This window comes from Mesocricetus auratus, unplaced genomic scaffold, assembly GCF_017639785.1.
Source record: "Mesocricetus auratus isolate SY011 unplaced genomic scaffold, BCM_Maur_2.0 Super-Scaffold_100003, whole genome shotgun sequence".
Classification (NCBI taxonomy): domain Eukaryota; kingdom Metazoa; phylum Chordata; class Mammalia; order Rodentia; family Cricetidae; genus Mesocricetus; species Mesocricetus auratus.
Genome location: NW_024429188.1, coordinates 57,524,687 through 57,545,744, shown reverse-complemented (window position 1 = coordinate 57,545,744; position 21,058 = coordinate 57,524,687). Strand labels below are relative to the sequence as shown.

General features: G+C 38.3%; 1 protein-coding gene across 2 annotated transcripts in view; it reads right to left on the bottom strand.

Annotated features, from left to right (window-relative positions):
* Positions 1-19,949, bottom strand: part of Apool (apolipoprotein O like) — a 51,084-nt gene extending 31,135 nt beyond the window's left edge. The window contains exon 1 of one of the 2 annotated variants that reach the window (XM_005082988.4): positions 19,855-19,949. In XM_005082988.4, coding sequence (XP_005083045.1) covers positions 19,855-19,869 — 15 coding nt within the window. In that variant the 5' untranslated portion in view covers positions 19,870-19,949. Of the gene's footprint in view, positions 1-6,907; positions 6,967-19,854 lie in introns of those variants that run through there. The other variant, XM_040744346.1, reaches the window with a different exon arrangement.
* Positions 19,950-21,058: the final 1,109 nt, after the last annotated feature.

Here is a 21,058-nt window from a genome sequence, read left to right as displayed (position 1 = left end):
AGAGCAAAGAAGTATGTGTGGCTAGAGAGCTTACATGTCCCACAGAGCCAAGAGTATTATCTGACCCTTAACAGAAATGCTACAACAATCATTGTCAATTCCTGATTTAAAGTCAAATAAAAACAAAGTATTTTTAAGTACCAGAGGAATTTAAGAACACTATAAAATTCCAAGGTAAGGCTGTCAATCAAGTATCATTACAATCAAGAAGAGGTGCTCTGGCTTTCACACAAAAATGAAAGAACTTGAGTTAAAACTATTTGTAACTGCAAAAATAATGATTTGTCAAGGGCAAATTATAAATGATTTTTTAAAAGCCAATGAGAATTAAAACTGGTTCCTCCCAAAAGACAGCAGGCCTTAGGTTGGGTACTCTGTAACGTAAAGATTATAAATAGCAAAGATAAACAGCACATAGCTCTCTCATTCCGGTACAACTCATCCCTTACCAGCAATTTTATAATGAAAATAATTGATTCTTGTTATCTGTGATTGCTCTGTTCTATAAGGTAGCTGGGAACCACTGCTCCTGGGGAAAATCCAGGGTTAGCTACCCATGATTCACTGGTTTTATTTTCATCAATATATAACCTTGTTTCACAGTCATTTCTAATTCAAGACATTTTATTTAATACATTTTATTGATTCATTAACACTGACCTCATGGCCAGCAGCACTGTAACTCATGCTTGGGTAAAGCTAATCAACATACAAGGAGGAGGAGGCAGCAGAAAGAGAGGAAGGATGAGGAAGAGGCAAAAAAATTATCATGTAGACACTAATGAAATTGTACTGGGGTTACAAGGATGATCCGCATCCTTCAAATCTCAGTGTAATAACAGAAGAGCCAATATATAATACAACAGTTTATGCCAATGAGTGTTAATAATATAGGGATACACAAATGACTGTATAAACCACCAACCTAGACCAAGCCCTTCTCAACTGTTTGGTAGTACAAAGAGGGCAGATTTCAGAGTCAAATTTGAATGTAAATTATGGCTCTACTCTTTATTCATGATGTGACTCTGAGAAAGTGAATTCATGTGTCAATGTCCACATGTCTAATGTCACCTATCACAAAGGAACTAACACACAGAAAAGGTTCAGTACATATTAGCTGTTACCATCATCATCATCATCATCGCTGTCATCCTTAGTCTCTCCTAGCCCATGGCCACAACTCTATAGTCTCATCTAACTCCAGCTAAGTGTAATTACCTCTGTCAAGTCAAGATAATTTTATTGTCAATCAGATCACCATTCTGCTTCCAGAAGATAAATTGGCTTCCTCTTTCCTAACACACTGCTTAAAACCATTTTTTTAATTTTTTTACCTTTCACGTTCTCTGTAATCTATCTCCAATCTAACTCTTATCCTGAGCTTTTTATTTCATGTGTCACTGGCATGACCATTTACTTCCCCAAGTAGACAACTAACTCCTTAGAGACTGAGGGAGAATATATACTTATTTTTTTCCGGCAGCTAGACAGATATGGAGATTCGAGTAGAAAAGTTTGGGCCCAGGAAATCGGTGAGTTAATTGTTTATCATTTACTTTTGATCGCTTCACAGCCTTTTGGCTAAAATCAAGTGTATCTTTCACTTGTAAAGAATTTTGTTCATGAAATCCACCATGACATTTTAAAATGTCAGATCTAATAGCAGCAGCAAATGCTGTGGGCAGGTTAGAACAGTTTCACTGTTGGAGAAAACTGAAGCTGGCCTACATTATAATCTGTCCTCACAGAATTACAACCACAACATTTAGTCTTTTGATCAATACAATTCAGAAAAGTGATTGTGCTTTCTCTTCGCTCAAAGAAAGAGAAATCATACTTCAGACACCTGTGGTAACAAGCTCCAGCAGCTGCTGGTACCCTGGAATATAGCTATGCAACAAGTACCTCATGCAAACAGCCAGCTGGTCCTTCAAATTGAGATCTGTAAAATTCAATTGTGCTTGCAATATTGCAGGTATAAAATTCTTTTAAATATTTGACTCAGGAACTTAGTGAGTCTATTTCCAGTACCTAATGAACTGTGACAAGTTGAGATTAGTCATCAAAACACAGGACAGCCATTAGCAGCTTAATAGAATTTCGTACTTTACAGTGCCCTGGGGCTAGTTCACTTGTGAAGGTCTAAAAGACAAAGGTAAAAATGGCATCATTGAAGGAACACAAGGCTGTGACACAGAAAAATTGGGTTCTAGCCCCAGCTCAGCTACTAATTCACTATGTGACCTTTTGTATACACTATGCCTCAGATTCCCCACTTTTGAAAGGATGTTGCACTACAAAACATCCAGAGTTTCTTCTAATTATGACAATGTATGGTGGTAAATGGCAGTGATAATTTTCAAGTATATAATTTTGTAGCAAATAAGCTACTGTCACCTTTTTCCTTGAAAAAGAGAAGTCACCAGAAGTAATCACTTTATATTTAGTGATGATGCGCATCAAACATTGAGAATATGGAAATTACAGGGAAATTTTAATAATTTAGAAATAAAGGTTACTAATAAAACAGGCACCCTGGAAGCAGGGAGAGAGGGAAGCGGGAAAGCAGAGAGGGGAGCATACAAGGCAACAACGGGGAAGGAAAGGGAAATGAACAAATGAGGGAAGAGAGAACCACGTATAACACACTTTATTTAGAAGACATTATAATATTTAATACTTTGTATGCTAATTTAAAAAATTAAATTAAGGGCTGGAGAGATTGTTCAATGGTCAAGAATATTGACTGCTTTTACAGAAGACTAAGGTTCAATTCCCAGCACAGACATGGTACATCACAATCATATGTAACCCTAGATCCATGTTCTCTTCTGGCCTCTGTGGGCACCAGACACACATGTTGTGTACATGCATACACAGAAGCAAAATACCCATATACAAGAAATAAAGAATACTAATATTAAGTACACACAATTAAGAACTATTCCCCAAAATTTATTTGAAAACTTCATTCTGAAGTCCTACTTTCTTCTTTCTTTTGAAATTAAGTGCATTTATTGTGTGTGTGTGTGTGTGTGTGTGTGTGTGTGTGTGTGTGTGTGTGTGTGTGTATACTAGGGATGGGTACATGTCATGCATATATGTGAAGGTCAGAGTATAACTTGTGGAATTTGGTTCTCTCCTTCTACCATGTGAGCCCTGGGGTTCAAACTCAGATCTGTAGGTATGGAGGGCAAGTGCCATAAGCCACAAAGCCATCTTCTAGACCTTCTGTTTTATGTATTGATGAAAATAGTTGAATTTGTATGGTAAGAAAAGAAGCAATATAAAGTATTACTAAGCTTGACAGATGGAGGAGAAATGCTCATCATGATTTGATCGACAACTTCAAAGTTTTGAAGCTTTCAGATACAGACACAGTATTAGCTACTACTCACAGCATGACTGTGTTCAGTCCCAGATCTGTGCTTAAGCAAATATGAAAAAATTAGTCAGTCGTGTCTTATTTGTAAAAAGAAGTGTTTAGGGCAGATACTTAGGGCCCTCGTCACAGATGCTATTTATACTATGATAATTAAAATTAAAATTAATTTAAAAGCCAGCTCCTCTATCTCACTAAGCCATATTTTAAGACCTCAGTAGATAAATGTGTCTCTGGTGCTATTCTGCTGGGTAGCACAGACTTAGATAGTTTCTGTTATTCAAGACAGTTTTATTAAACAGTGCTGCTTTGGAGCTGCAACATTTAATAACTTGTGATTCTTTCAAAAAGGGGAGATTAAACTATTCTCATATCAATTTTAACTCTATATCTATCCATTCAGAGCATATAAATGCTGCCTTGAAAGTGGGAGCAAAGCTAGTCATGGTCACTATGAAGAAATACAATGGTGTTATTCTTTCAAGAAGGATAAAGGGAAATATTAAAAATGAGAAATTCTATCCTCACATGGGATAGGTTTTCCCGAAAAGATGGCCTAACTCTATTAAGTCAGAGAATGGTAATCATAAAAAACAAGGATATATTTGATTTATATCTTTCTCGGTCTTAAAGCATGGCTGCTGTTCTGGGGATATAAACATAAAAACAAACTGCTTCCTCCTCAGTGCCACCTCTGAGGAAAGGCACCATCCATTACATTCCTAGCTTTGTGTCTCCTTTAGTACTTTCCTTCAAGATTCTGCCGACTCAACTCTGCATCATTGCCCCACAAAACGTCTTTTGTGAGAACAGATCATTCTGTTTTTCTTTTGATTTGCGGTGGGGGTGGGGGGCAGGGACATAGTGCAGGTGCGCGAACACATTGTGGTCAGGGGACAAGCTTGCAGTCTGTTCTCTCCTTCGACCTATGTGAGTTCTGGGATGGAACTCAGGTCAGCAGACTTGGTCCACTGGTTTCTTTTACCAGATTAATTAATTCACAGAACCAAGCACTGCTAGATAAGGGCTCACAATGAAGCTTCTCAACCCTTTAATTAGATTTGGTTTCTCTTGCTACTTTGAACCTCACCATTTTCATCTTACATTGAAGCTAATAAATCTAAGGGACTTTACAGCCAGTTTATCCCTGGGTTTATATCAGGCACATGTTTTAGTACAAATTAATGATAGCAAATAATTAAGTTATTCTTATACAAATGTAAGATCTAAAATATAGAGTAATTATATCATCTTTACCTATTCCTTTGACTTTTTAACATAGTTTTCCATGGTAATTATTCACTATTACCTTGAATTTTCCAAAATATTTTTATAAAACATGTGAATACCAATTTTGTATTTCCAGTCAAACAATATTATGGGGACACATAACCAAGTACAATCCCAATCATCTGAAATAAGGAAGAAGAAAATCATATTCTTCAGGAAAAATATTTTCCTGTACTTATATACAGTTTCATTAACACATTTGTTTAATTTTTAAAAAATCAAATAGTGTTATTACAAAGGAGATTTACTTTCCTGTTCAGACACTTTGGAAAATGTCTTTTTCACAAATCACATACTTGAAATAGGTTCTTTAGCCTAAGCATTAAAGAGCAATAATAGCAAGTAGAGACACAGAACACATATTCTGAAGACATCAGCTATCTAGAACTTTTAGTGAAGCCCTAAAATCCCAAGAAAGAGAAACAGGACTGCCTAATTTACAATATCCTGTCCAAAAAGCTTTCCCTGAACATCCAATAACTAGCTGAAAGAGTTAAAGTACTGAGGATATTCCAGTGGCTGTCTTTATAAAAAGCTACATTAAATAATGTATTGGTCAAAAAGTGAAAGAAATGACAAGAAATAGAAAAAATAAGAAAGAACAGATGCAGAGCAAATGATAGTAGAGGAGGCACACAATGGTTGGAAAAGAAGGAAAAGCTGCAGGGAGTTAAAAGCAGTTATGGAATGGTTCTGCTTTCTGGCAGAAGTATAGTATTGTGCCATACCTTACTACAGTGCCTCTAGTCACATAAAGGTTCTCTGAAGACACTGTGTTCTGTGTTTGGGAGGCATTTAACATGTTCCCGGGAACTTTGCATACATGGAGCTTGTAAATCTTCATGGTAATTCAATATAGTTAGTTTTGTTTAAAGTGCTGCTAGTAAAAGTTTCAGAAAACTGACTTAAGAACAACAAAGCCTTCTTCTCCATTACAGCAGCAAGTAGAGAAATATGCAGAGCTTTAGGAATGGTTGATTCAGTGGTATCAAGAACTCAGATTCTGGGAAATAGACTTCCCAATGTGGCCACAATTAACCAATCTCCTTTTTCTACTTTCCACTAGTAATTTGACTCTTCTAATTACCTTATTGGGGGAAAGGCTGTGACTCCCAAAGTTCAAAAACAAAATGGCAACTGGGATGGCCCTAAGACACATTTTTGGGGGTATCTGCCACTAGCACTGTGCTGACCTGAGTGTAGAGGAAAGATGGAAACTCCCAGCAGTCGCTGGAGTCATTTTACTCCAGGGTCATTTTCCCAGCTTTACAATTAAGCTAGCATCAGCTGCTTTTTACCTCTATTTGGTGAAGCACAAAAAATCTAAGTTTGGGCTAAAAGTATGGTTCAGGGAGTTAAGCCCTGCTCTGCCAAGGACCAGAGTTCAGTTCCAAGCACCCGCATCAGCCAGCTCAAAATGGCCTATACTTTTAGCTCCAAGGAATCTGATACCATGGACACACCACAAACACATGGATTACATGCACATATATATTTTAATTTCTGACAATTTAAAACCTAATAGTATTGGATACTTCTGAATTTATTTTTAAAATCTAGTCTGTCCTTAATACAGATTTATGGCAAGGCTAAAAAAATACAAAATAAAAATTGGTATCTCATCCCAATTATAAATATCCACAGTTTGAGAAGTAATAAGATTCATTTACTTCACAACTGTTAATGTTTTAATATAAAGGTACCAATGTAAAGCTAGTCTCCAAAGCACTAAATAATCCAATTAAAAAATGAGGTACAGAACTAAATAGAGAATTCTCAATAGAGGGGTCTAAAATGGCTGACAGTCACTTGAGAAAGGGCTCAACATTCTTAGCCATCAAGAAAATGCAAATCAAAACAACTCTGAGATATCATCTCACTCCTGTCAGAATGGCTAAAATCATAAACACCAAAAACAGTTTATGCTGGAGAGGATGTGGAGAAAGGGGAACACTCCTCCACTGCTGGTGCGAATGCCAACTAGTACAGCAACTTGGGAAATCAGTATGGTGGTTCCTCATGAAAATGGGAATCAGTCTACCACAAGATCCAGCAATTACACTCTTAGGCATATACCCAAAAGATGCACATTCATGCAACAATGACATCTGTTCACACCTATGTTCATAGCAGTATTATTTGCAATAGCCAGAACCTGGAAGCAACCTAGATGCCCCTCAACTGAAGAGTGGATAGAGAAAATGTGGTACATTTACACAATGGAATACTTACTACTCAGCAAAAAAACAATGGAATCTTGAAATTTGCAGGCAAATGGATGGCACTAGAAGAAACCATCCTGAGTAAAGCAACCTAGTCACAAAAAGAAAAACATGGTATGTACTCACTCATATATGGATATTAAACATAGAGCAAAGGATTATCAGCCTACAATCCGCAACACCAGAGAAGCTAGGAAACAAGGAAGACCCTAAGAGAGACATACATGGTCCCCCAGAGAAAGGCAAAGGGACAAGATCTCCTGAGCAAATTGGGAGCATGGGCTAGGGGAGAGGGAGCTAAGAGAAAAGAGAAGGGACATGAGGGAGCAGGAAGGTTGAGTCTGAGGAAGAATAGAGGAGAGCAAGATAAGAGATATCTTAATAGAGGGAGCCATTACAGGTTTAAAGAGAAATCTGACACTAGGGAAAAGTTCCGAGATCTACAAGGATGACACCAACTAACAATCTAAGCAAAAGTGGAGAGGCTACCTTAAATGCCCTTCTCAATAATGAGACTGACTACCTTATATGCCATCCTAGAGCCTCCATTCAGTAGCTTATGGAATAAGAAGCAGACACCCACAACTAAACACTGAACTGAACTCCTGGAATCCAGTTGCAGAGGGAGGAGTGATGAGCAAAGGGGTCAAAACCAGGCTGGTGAAACCCAGAGAGACAGCTGATCTAGACAAGGGGGAGCTCATGGACCCCAGACTGATAACTAGGAAACCAGCATGGGGCTGATCCAGACCCCCTGAACGTGGGTGTCAGTGAGGAGGTCTCGGCAATCTACGGGGTCTCTGGTAGTAGATCAGTTTTTATTCCTAGCATATGAATGGATTTGGAGGGCCCATTCCACATAGAAGGATACTCTCTCAGCCTAGACACATGGGGGAGGGTCTAGGTCCTGCTCCAAATGATATGACTGACTTTGAAGATCCCCCATGGAAGGCCTCACCCTCCCTGGGGAGCAGAAAGGGAATGTGATAGGGGGCTAGTGGGGGGCAGGGGAGGGAGAGGGAACTGGGATTGACATGTAAAACAAGCTTGCTTCTAATTTAAATTTTTAAAATTACCTAAATTCGCTTAAGCAAAAAGGGGAAAAAGTGCTAATGTAAAACTAGAACTTAATTCTTATGTCTAAAAAAAAGTTGTTGAAAAAGATTGTCTTACTCTTTGTGATGAACATAAGGCAAGATTTTATGTTTTGCTTAAAAATTGACTTGCGTTTTCTGTTGTTTATGCTTCTGACTTGTGGCTACTTAGAAAAGTGTCTTAACAAAGTCAAATTTCATTCCAGGATCAGTTTTGTATTGAAATCTTTTAAATGACTACTTTGTAAGTAAATAATTTAGATGGAATCTACTACAATTGATGCCTCATGTATCTGTGACTAGAAACACACAGCTGTGCATCTAAGCTTTATATTACACAAAATTTGCAAACTCAAAAGTATATAAGGTTCATACATGTAAAATATCCAACAGTGTTATTGCTCAGCACAGTGCCTTCTAAGCAGCCAAGTGTGGAAGGAGAGATAAAATGCTGTAGCCAGCCAGAACCAGTCTGAGCAATGGGCACAGCACACTAGAACATGCAAAGGTTGTCCTGGACTATGAGCCAGACATTATCCTGGATTAGAATGAGAGACAATTCCGAAACTGTGGATTATGGAGGACTAACAAAATTTTCTTCCCAACCCTTTCTTTCACCCTGAAAGACTCCCCTGAGACATAGACTGGTTAACATAAGACTAAAACAGTAAAATAAAAAAAATCCCAGTCTCAAAAAGAGAAACACTGTATGTATTCACTCATATATAGATTTTAGACATGAATCAGGGGAGTGCCAGCATACAATCCCATGCCAGTGAGTCTGGGAAACAGAACCTTCATCCAGTGACTGATGGAAGCAGAGGCAGACTCCCACGGCTAAACACTGAACTGAACTCCTGGAATCCAGTGACAGAGAAGGAGGAGTGATGAGCAAAGGGGTCAAGACTGGGCTGGTGAAACTCACAGACACAGCTGACCTGAACAAGGGGGAGCTCATGGACCCCAGACTGATGGCTGTGAGGCCAGCATGGAACTGATCCAGACCCCCTGAATGTGGGCATCAGTGAGGAGGCCTCGGCAATCTATGGGGCCTTGGGTAGTAGATCAGTATTTATCACTGGCATGCAAATGATCTTTGGGAGCCCATCCCACACTGAGGGATGCTCTCTCAGCCTGGACACATGGGTGAGGGTCTAGGCCCTGCCCTGAATGAATGAGAGACTCTGGAGATCCCCCATGGAGGGCCTCACCCTCCCTGGGGATTGGGAGGGGGGCTAGGGGCCTGGTGGAGGTGCAGGGGAGGGGGGAGGGAGAGGGAGCTGGGATTGACATACGAAGCAAGCTTGTTCTAATTTAAATTTAAAAAATGAAAAAAACACACTAAAATGTCTCCTCTATACACTTTGCACTTTTCAACTTAACAAAAACATCTTTTCTCTGTCTCTAGTAACTAATAAAGTTCATGATATTTATCTTGGCCACTGGTACATGCAGCAAAAAGCATGACATATGGATTTAATAAGCATGAATAAATAATTTGATTGATAGGTAAATGGGCTGTTCCAAATGCCAAAAAATACACAGTTTTACCTAACTGTGTTCTTTAAAGAAAAAACCAATGCGAATGATGGAATCTTTTCAAGCTGTATTGGACTTCGCTAGCATTTTTTTTCTCTAGTGTCTTTAGTTGCTAATAATAATAGGATTTCAGAGACCCTCCCACTCTCTGTATACATGTATACAGAAAATTGCCAACCTTTTACTGTCATACATACTCAAAAAGCACTAAAATAGCCATTCTGAACAATCTTTCTAATTAAAACCTGGAGATATTATGCATATACATGTATAATATTTTTATATATTTATTAAAATATTTAACATATTATATATGTCTATATATAATATATATATTCTGATAATAAGTACTTTGCTATCATATATGTGATATACTTGTATATAATCTGTTTGTAATAACTAGCACTGTTCCCCAAATTTGTAAGAGATTTTGTTTTGATTGTCAGTGCTATAGGCTTATTCTACTAAACCACAGATTCAATATTTTGCTTTTAAAATAGCTTTCATACAGTAATTCTGTAAATTATGCTAATTGTTGCTTAATGTGGATGCCTCAAACTATGTAAATGTTGTAAAGCTTAACAGGTATCAGATATTTATAAATATTTACAATTAATTTTCAAAATAGTTTTACTCTTGATGGCTACATTTCTTTAAAGCCTTATAACTAAACTGTCAACATTGTACAGAAGTACTGCTTCTGACAAAGACCCTAAACACTTTTGAAGTGCTAGGATATTACCCACAGGATAAGGAGAAAGAACTTCAGGTATGCCAGAACACAGAAACTTCAGGTACTTAAAATTGAGCCTAATGGGATTCTTGGTGCCAATTCATTGACATCTGTCATTTACCTGCCCTGTTCAATGTGGATCAATTCAGACAAACAGGACAAATCTTTCTCTGACTTCACAGGACAATGGAAAGAAACCACCAGATGGTTAATCAGCAATGCCTTCAGAGAAAATTGTTTGGAGACAAAGGACAAGTTGTCAAAACTGAAATAAAGTCACACTGGCTGTGGTAGCGCTTTCCCATAATCCCAGCATTTGGGAAACTGAGACAGGAGGTCCTGCAGTTTAAGGCCAATCTAGGCTTCATGGTGACACCCTACCTTTAATGAAAAAGCTGAATTTGCTTTGTTAGCTCTTTCAAAAGTATCTAAAAGCTAAAAGGTTATAAAAAATGGTTCTTATCCACTGCTACCTGGCACTAACTAGATGTATTTTAATGTTGGTCCCTACTTGAATTCTGTTTATCATATTTGTTTCAAAGAAACATGTTCTACCTCAAGACTAGGGTATTTAAACAGAAAGTGGGGAATTATAACTGGCATGGCAGAAAATAAAGCTAGTCTAAAGAGACACTTTTGTTTGTCAATCTGACTTTCAGACAACTGAAGTAATGAACACTGAAGAAATGGGAATTTTCCCAGAAATCTCACGCTGGAAGAAGGAATAAGCCCAAATCAGAGGGAGAACTTGTATCTTGGAAAGAGATTTCACACAATTCGATCGACAGCTTGTTGGACTATCTTAAGGGATAAGACTGAATCACAAACAAGTATGGGCCGATGGTGGGCAGGACCACACCTTATCTGGAATTACTTAGCTGTGCAAATCCTTGGCCTTCTATTTGAACTTTAATCTCACGTCAGGTCCCAAGACAGACAGACTTGGAGCTTTGTAAAGATGGACTTGCAGGTTTTCCCTGCATTTCTTTGTCTCTCTTCCCAATGCAACAACATTGAATGAATCATTTTTCTGCTTTCTACTATTTAAAAAAAGCTTAGATTTCTCCATCTCTCTGCTCTATTACCCACATTCAAATGTCATTTAAAATGTGCACAGGAGCTGGTATTGGATTCTAAATAGTAAGAGACACTAACAGCAAGTAGTGATGTGTGACACATCTTAGGAAGAATGTGCTCACAAAAACCGTGGTTTAATAATACATTGTGATGGGAAAATGGTAGCTAATTAACATTTTCTGAATGCTTCCTCAGCGTCAGAAAGTATGTTAAGAGTGCAGAAAGTATACATAATATTTTGAAAGGGTCAGATAGGTAAATAGATACAAGTACTCTGTAAAGTCCATGAAGGACTGAAAAAAACACTGGGAAGAAAGGCTGTCTTTTATTCACTGAGCAAATCACCCAGCCTACCCAGAGAGCCAACGAGTTGTACACATTCATTTCACATTTATGAAGAAAAAAAGCAAACACCAAAACACTTTTCAAGATAGCAATTTCTAAGGCTCTTTCTGAGCTCAATTATCCATTCAGGTCTACTTCATTTAAATATTACAACAGCCACAACATAGTTCAATTAACAAAATTGAAAAGCAGAAGAGAGTGAGTGATGAAGAATGTGTTTAACTCCCTAGTCTAAGATGGATGGGAATTACATGGTACATGTGAGATTAATTTGCATAAAAATTAAAGCTCTAGCACTTAAAAGGCCAATCATAAGATAACCAGAACAAACAGTCCAGCTTAATGTGACTGTATAATTCAATAATAGAACTAGAATGATAACATATCTTAAAGTGAATATTTTTAATTAAAATATTATATGAAAGTACTAAATTATTTTGGAATTTCTAAACTTGTTATGTCTTGGAATGGTGGTGCAGTTATTACTGAGTGGCACTTGAAAATTTATCTTAGATAAATAAAAATCCAAGAAGTATAAAAATAAAAGTAAAAACATGTATTAGAATATAATTAGAATTCTTCAGAAACAGCACAAGATTGGCATAACTCAACTTTATATTCAGTTTAATGGATACACTGTCAAAACCAGCAATTCTATTTTAAAAGCCACCCGAAGGCCATGTTTCACACACATATAAACATATGAGCATTACATGCAGGGGAAAATGAGGTCTGCACAGCTCTTAAGAAATGTAGGAAAGGAACAATGCATGGCAACACTCAAGGAGATGCCATTCAAGTTGTTTGCAGTTCAGAGTTTATATGCTACAAAATTTCAAAGCAATTAAATAAGTTGTATAGGATTGCTAAATTAATCTCTCCATATTATTGCTTTGTTCTCCCACCTCAACAACCACCTTTATTCATCTCTGCCCATACACCCTTTGACTCTAGCTAAATGAATCTTTCCAGACCTCATCTCTGCCCATACACCCTTTGACTCTAGCTAAATGAATCTTTCCAGACCTCAAACATGTAAAGCACACTCTTCTCTCAGTACATAAACTCCCTTCATCTTTACTACTAGAACGACTTCCCAAATCCTGCAACTAACATACCTGGCAAATAGCAGCTACTCAAAAAGAGCCATTGTTAATACACTTACTTAGTTCTGACCTGCTCTGAAAGACTAGCTCAAGTCCCACTGGCTCACTCAAATCCATCTCTCCAAATCACAAATAATCTGGAACTTACAAATATAACATTACATTATTATTTTTGAATGCATGAAAACTATTTTCTCTCTGAAAATAGAGTTCTGTTGGGTAGCAGTATATTTCTCTGAGTCCAAAGGACTTTGGATGACCAATGACTTCATATCCAAGTAATAAAGGATCCACGGCTGTAAACAAGGTAGCAGAAATATAGAATCTAGAAAGCTCTTTTATGTAACAGCTATTGAAAGTCTATGTGCTAAGTATTTGTAGTGGCGATAAAAATCAACTACAAAACAACTGAAAATCTTAAGGTCAATCTAAGATGGTAGGACTGATTCAACACTAATAACTTTTAACTCTGAAAAACAGAATGAAATGTATGAAGTATCTTCTCCCAAAATGTATTTACTCTGAAAATTTTGCATATGCTCATAAGTTCCAACACTAAAATAATATTTAATCTTGATATATACAAAAAAATCTCAAATTCTAAGACCCACTGTAAGAAGGAAACATTAAATTAGATAAATGTTTAGAGGGCTGAAAAAAGAGGATAGTGGTAATTTGTAACATATTTCTAGCTCAGATTTCAAAGTTTTGAAGATCATTTCTTAGTGCCAACAGAGCATGACCGCTTCTTATTAAAGAGAGAATTCAACTTTGCATATAACATGAAAAAATCTTGATAAAATTAATTTTACTGTATCAAATACATAAATAAATAGCATTTTCTATCCAGATCAATATACTTTTAGCTATAATAACCAATAATCTTTCATGAGTGAGTTCCCGATCAATATACTTTTAGCTATAATAACCAATAATCTTTCATGAATGAGTTCCCTAGAGAAAATATACTTGTAGTATAACTGCTTAAATACTGTTTAAATAGATCTCATTTTGTGTAGGCCAAAGAACAATGAAAGGAGACTGTTGTAACAAGTTTAGAAGAAATGAAGATATTCTAAAGAGATGCTTCTCAATTTGACTATCAAACTACTAAAACAACAGATCCCAAAGAAATGGTAACTTCCCCCGTGAAACTTCATCCTTGGAGAAGGTAGAGGCCTCAGTCAAATAGGAAACTTGTCTCCTGGAAAGAGATTTCACACAGTTCTAACAACTCATCAACCACTTAAATGGAGACTGATGCCCAATGACTGGTCAATAAGCAGGACCACACCTTGACTGGGACCACTTAGATACATATATCCTTGACCCTCTATTTAAACTTTACATCACTTTAGAACCCCAAAAAAGGGACTTGGGGGAATAAATGGGTATATTTGTCCCACTTCTTAATGTGACTGCACTGAATAACTCTCCTTTATCTGCTTTCTACTTTTAATTGGTCTCTTTTATGTTTTCATTTACTCTTTGGGAAACATATCACCACAAAGCTATATGTAAACTCTGCATGACTAGATTGGAATGGAGAACAATGGGAAGTATATTTCAGCAGCCTAGCTAAAGGACAAAGCAGCCTACTCACCTCTCCTTTGTAACTGTTGTTCTTCTTTATAATCAATTCCTTCACCCACTCTATATTTTTCCACTCTCATTTGTTCCAAACTGCACTTTTTTCAATTATTCTTTTAAACCTCTATTTACTAGTTCTTCTTTCTTTCTTTCAGCACAGAAAGGTGAAGTGTGACTAACTATACCAGTAGTGTTCTTTCTGGGTGATATCCTCTTTCTCCAGTTAGTGTGTACACACCAGAGGAAAATAAACACAAAGGCATGCATACACAGCTGATGAAATAACAGGTAGGGGGTGGAACAGAAATTGTCTTACAAGATCAAGAACTGCTCAAGAATAAACTAATGATTACTAGATACAATATAAAAGAGATTAGTTTTACAAGCAAAGGACATAGACATATAACCTTTTTAAATATAGGAATTTATATATCAAAATACAAGACCTTCACAATATATCTTCCGGTCCAACCACTCTTATAATGATAAAATGCTTTCTCAAACACATTACCAAGCAACCCAAAACAGTATATTTGTGAGCTTCAGTAAAAGGAAATGTTGTCAATGATTTCCCCCAATTTGTTTTTTAACACCTTTGTGACAAAGATCTTCAGTAGACTAAGTTAATGACCATATAATTTTCACACATCTCCATAGACTCCTTTGGGTCATAAAGAGGAGTCTCAGACTATCTTTCTTATTCATGAAAGCACACCTTACTCTCTTTTTCTGAATGCTAGACTACATACACTCCTATGCACACTAGACAACTTTCCAAGGATAAAAAAGTCTGTGATAGTAATAAATGCCACTAAGCCCATCTTCTACTTTAACAGATACAGTACTATTTTCTCTAGTTGGAAACTAAAAAGGAAAAAAGGTAGTAATGCTTCATTTTGGAGACACAGCCTAGGAGCTAATCCTTGGCAGCAACATAAAAGTCTTAGACAAGAGTGCCCTGTTTTAGAGTAATCACCAGTGAGTCACTAACAGAGGACTTGTATATATCTGGGTACTTATTTTCTTCTGGACATAGTAGGTGAATCATCTCTAAAACAATAAAGTATTATTAAATCTACCAAGAACAGAAAATCTTTCAACCACAGTATTATTTATTATACTAAAAAATGAAAAAAAGGAAATATACACACACACACACTGTATTTTCTTACAAAACTCTTGGGGAAAATTGTGGAAACTGGACAACGACAACAACAAAAAAACAACCCAAGTATAATAATAACAAAAAATGCACTTTTACAATTCAATCCTTCTCATCAGCATTTCACATATTCATCTTCAAAGGATTGAAATGAAAAATAAAAGACTGGGAGAAACTATTAGACTATGATTTAGGATATGAGAGACATACTGTGTTTGTTTTCATATTGCATGCGTTTTCCTAACAAGACCTGGGCATCTGGAGTCAGGGTGTTGTGTTTTTTGCTATATGTATTCAACCTACTAGGCCAATTGACGTACATGTGACCTATAGGCTGGACCACTTCTGGGAGAGTAGGAGGGAAACAACCCAATTTAAAATAATTCCAGTTAGAATGTCCATCATCCAGGAATGACAGTAAAAGCTGGTGGGGATGTGATGGGAAGGATCCTTACATAATGCTGGTGTGAGTATAAACTACTTTAGCCTCTTTGAAAATCAGTTTGGATAGTCCTTACAAAAACTGGAAACAGATCAACCATACAAGAAAAGCAAGCTATCTATGGAGTGCTCAGCCCCAAACTGGATATCTGCATCACATTTGTTGTCCCCTAAGGCTCAAAAATATCATGCAAGACTTGGAGTTTTGTGAGAACAAGAAGTTAAGAAAATCACTGGGAAACATCTTCTGGATGTATGCTGGAGCAATCATGAATTCAAATACTTGGTTCATCTACCCTACATCAAGCTAGTCCAAGTTCCAGCAAGGACTGGAAAGGGAGGGTATCCTCTGCCCTAAAGAGGATCCACGGACAGTAAGTGACTGCAGAGGAGGGGAGGTCAGTTTTCCCCAGTGGTCTAACCCCAAGTATGGAGATCATTCTCCAACGGAGAATTGCACACCTACACCCTGCTTACTTCAGTGAGTTATTAAAACGTGAGGAGAGGGAGAGAAGAGGATGGGTAGATGAAGGTGGAGATTCTGTTTCCCAAAACATGGCAGGGATGGGGAAGTTAGGAAGCTTTTCTCTTCATGTTTCTATATATTGGGAAACTTGTTCTATAGACTATGCTGACCTCAAACTCAGAGATCCATCTCCCTCTGCCTCTTGAGTGTTAGGATTAAAGAGGTGCACTACCAAACATGTGGGGACAGTTTTTGTTAATGCATGCTAACAGGGACTTCTCTGCTGAAACATCTGCATTCATATTTCTAGCTTCCTGTTTGAAGGGTAATGTATGAGAGAGGATGACCGACAATTCTAAAGCTGACAAGGGGTTTTATCTGAGGGACTTCCTCAAGCAAAAGGAAAAGAACAAGGGAGTCATGTCTAGCTAAATGTCACCGCTAGAAAAGTCTTCTATTATGCTTTTACTACACAGTAGTGGAATAGCACCATTTGCTGCAACACCACCTAACCACTGCATAGCACAGGCTACCAGGGCAGGTTGACCACAGATTACCACAGACCATGGCTGTGGGGCACCAGACCACTGGGGCTGCAGGGGTAACCACAGAAGGCAGACCTCTTGGCTAGTGCAGCCCACAGTCACTCCAGACTTGCAGTGACTTGGACATTGGACCCTGGTTGGTGCGACCTTCACTGTGGCTATTTGCCTGATTGCTGCTGCCCCTGGTGTGCACAACCAATAGTTTGTAGGGGCCACTGCAGAGATTCATAACCTGGATTTAGCACTCAAACCACAAAATATCCCATCTCCAAACAACCAATGAAACTACCATGGAGATCATGGCATACAAAAAGAGCAGCTTACAGAGGTCAGTCAATAAGCTGGGATGGGGTGCTTTGAGAAGTAACCCTGGACCAAAACCAGAAGTGACACTGGGTCCATGCGGGTGGTCTAGTATTGGGAATCTGAAATACACTTTAACCCTAAGTCAGTTCCCTTATGTGATCTAAACAATTACTTGGAGAAATCGCCTAGATCATCCATGACTTCCACCTTGCTAACAGCACCTGAACAGCCACCAAGTCCTTACCTTGGCTGTGAGCACTACTGGAAAAACGTTCCCACGGACAGTACAGAGGGTACTGCCCGTGGGAAATGGGGGTAGAAATGGGGGTGACACACTGCTGCCTTGAACACTACAGCTCTAATAAAGGGAAAAGGAGCCTACAACAGATAATCTATCAAATAGATAGACATCAGACACCTTCAGTTAAATCTATCAAATAGATAGACATCAGACACCTTCAGTTACACTCCATTCCAGAAAGTCTCTGACAGAAACAGGCCTCCATAAGAGGCAAGGCTTAAACTTAATTTTCATGTCCCAGGGAAGATTCTGTGACACTAGGAGAGACTTGTTGCTTTTATGCTAACACACCAATAGTTATAATAAAAAAAACTTTACAAAAAGTTAAAAATAACTTAGATCAAAAACAAAAATAAAATAATTTCTGGTCCCCTAACGTGTCTGATTTTTAAAACCCATGGTTCACACCTTTTCACTGCCCTGGATTGTCTCCTACTCACCCTTTTTATAAGACTTGTCACAGGGCCTTATGTAATAAATTGTCCTTTAAAGTTCATCAGACCAAAAAAAAAATGCCTCTGTTAGGCTAATGATCTTCAGGAACCAGTATTTACCCCTTTGCCAAGATAAAAAAATTTCAAAATAATTTTTAAAAGTGGGGTAATCAAATTACTAAGGTAATGGCATCATGTTCTGATTTTATTTTCTGTTTGCTTAGATAGTTCTCAGCCCTTTACACCCTCCCCACAATGGTCATGTCTGCCTTGGCAATGCATGTGAGAGTTCCATAGCCTTGACCATAGTCCAGATGTATTAACCAAAATAACTGCAAAGTTATGTCTGAAGTGACTGCTATGCTCTGCCAGAAATGTTTCAAGGTTACTCTGACCCTCATGTAACTGTGATGAATCTTTGTGGGTTTTGCCTTAAAAACTATGTGTCCCTGAACTTGGGCAGCAAGAAACATTTCAGAGTCACAAACCCACAAACCAAAAAAAGGACTTAGAACTTTTAACTTATGAGTATGGTTGTCAATAACTACCTGGATCATTACAGCTTATCAGGGACACTCCCTTAGCAAAGCGAGAAAGTCTGTCCTACCCATGGCCTAAAGACCACATCCTACCCAACACAAAATCCTAAAGTTATTTAAACAGTATAAATTTGAGTTTTTTCTTTTATGTTTTGGAGATTTTTGCGTTTATTTATTACTTGATTGTGATTCTCCAGAATGAACTTAGAAGACGACAAGTTGGTTGCATTATGAAAAAGTCGGTTGGACATGCCTGGTAGAAACTAAATGAGAATGTCCAAGGCAGGACACTTTAGGAACTGCAGAAAGAGCAGGTAAAGGGAGGGCATGGAGAGCTAAAGTAACAAGTACAGATTCCTGGATGACAGTAGAGGAAGCTGGGGAGCAGAGGCTAGGAGAGGGTTGTTATCTAGAAGTGTAACCAGGCCCCGAGAGCAGATAATGGAGCGCTGTAAAAGCTAGTATAAGTGCAGGCTCTCGTTTTTGTCTAAGTACTATAGTAGCACCGGAGAACATGGATTCCATCAGAGGGATAAAGGGAGTCCAGATAGTAGAGCGGTCCATAATTCAAGGGGCAGTATGAAGTCCCAAACTGCAGAAATGCAGTAAGAATGGGAAATGAGGAACACCAAACCAACTGAAAACCAACATCGGGTGACTGAATTACTGACACTCTTATCTCCTCCAAGCCTTACACACTTAAAAAATACAGAGTGCATAATAAGTATGTGCAAACTGATGTTGAAACCTAAGAGTCAGCTGGCTCTCTTCCTCTACCCCATTCCTACACAAAAGCACCTTTTCTCATGAAACTCCAAAGAAACTTGTTAGTCGACTGGGAGTAACAACACTATGCATAATCCCACGACCAATACAGATTCTGGGGCGTCTCGTCTCTGTTTTGGTCCCAAGTAATTATTGAAGGAAGTCCTACGTTCGGGTCATGGAGCCCCGCCCTGCGCACTAAGACAAATGCCAAAGATTGCTTTTCTCTTTGTGGGAGCGGCTAGCTGCCAAGGCCTTTTCATCACCCAGCGGGTTACCAGACTAAAGCCCGCCGCGCTAGAAACAGTTAATGGCAGGGGATTAAAGAGGCGGCCAGGCAGGTGTGTGGAGACGGCAACTCTTAAAGATCCCGATCCTCAGCCCCACCCCCAGGCCGCCACTTGCTGGGTGGCTCCCTCCGGGAGTTACGATGGATTGTTCCTTCTGTAATTACTGGACTCTTGTGGGCTCAAAGCGAGTGGGAACTGGAAAACTAAGTTTTCTTTTCACTTACCCTAAAAGCCGCCATACCTATGACCCTCTCGGCTCGTTTTTCCGACGGAGAGCACAGAGGGACAAAGCAGTTTGACTTGACTTACGTCACCACAGCCCCTCCCCCTTTACGCTGGTAGCCAGGCAGTTCCTGCCCTTTCTCCGCCCTCCTGCAGCTGCTTTGTTGGCTCAGCTGCCAAAGTTAACTAGTTAGCAGTTCTCCGAAGAAATGCGCTTAACCTTGTGATTGACACTCCAGTCCTCCATAAAGCGAACCTCTCCACACTCCAACTAGAAGTTTTTCTTCTTGGCTGAATGACTTGTTTTGTTTGTTTATGTGATTTGTGTAGAAAAGAACTTAAAACGCAAGTTCAGTTGCCTTAATAAACAGCCACCCTTGCCATTCTCGGAGCTATTACATTCATTCTAAAATTGTCAATGAGCACCAACTCTCTCAGGAAGTTGTTCAGAGTACACGGCAATATCTAGTGGCATATCATAAAGCACCAGGAGAAAAAGACAAATATAAGACAGCGTAAATGCTATTCAAGAAAATAAAATACAGACTGGCAAGAGTTTTCAATGTGTACATCTGCCAAGCCAGATGACCTGAATTTGGCATGCACGTGCGCATGCACAGAGAGAGAGAGAGAGAGAGAGAGAGAGAGAGAGAGAGAGAGAGAGAGAGAGAGAGAGAGAGAGAGAGAGAGAGAGAGAGAAACTAAAATGTATTAAAAGGTTAAAAAAAGAAGGCATCTGTAGAGATGGAATGGAGTTTACTAGTTCATATAGATTTACGACGCTGATAAGGTGATTTGGGAAAAGTCATGAGGAATGTAGACAAGTGCAAAAGTATTTGCAGTGAAAGGGGTAGAATGGTAGGTTCCACAACAATGGAAAAGCATACTGTAAAAGGGGTTTTATGTGTCACTATACTAATTAAGGTTGTTTGTTTTGTTTTATTTTGGTTTCTTTTTTATTTTAAGTTTGTTTTCTAAAGAGAGAGAAAACCTGTGGGATGGGGGGGGTAGAAGGTGGGGAGGATCTGGGAGGATGTGGCAGAGGAAACCTTGATCAGAATATAGTAAATGAAAAAAAACTTAATTTATAAAAAGAAGAAAAAAAAGATTCAGAAAGTAATTGAAGGGGTTTTAGCATGTTACGACTTATCTAAAATACACTATAAAATGATGATCATGAAGTTCTCAGGAGAATATGCTGTGAGA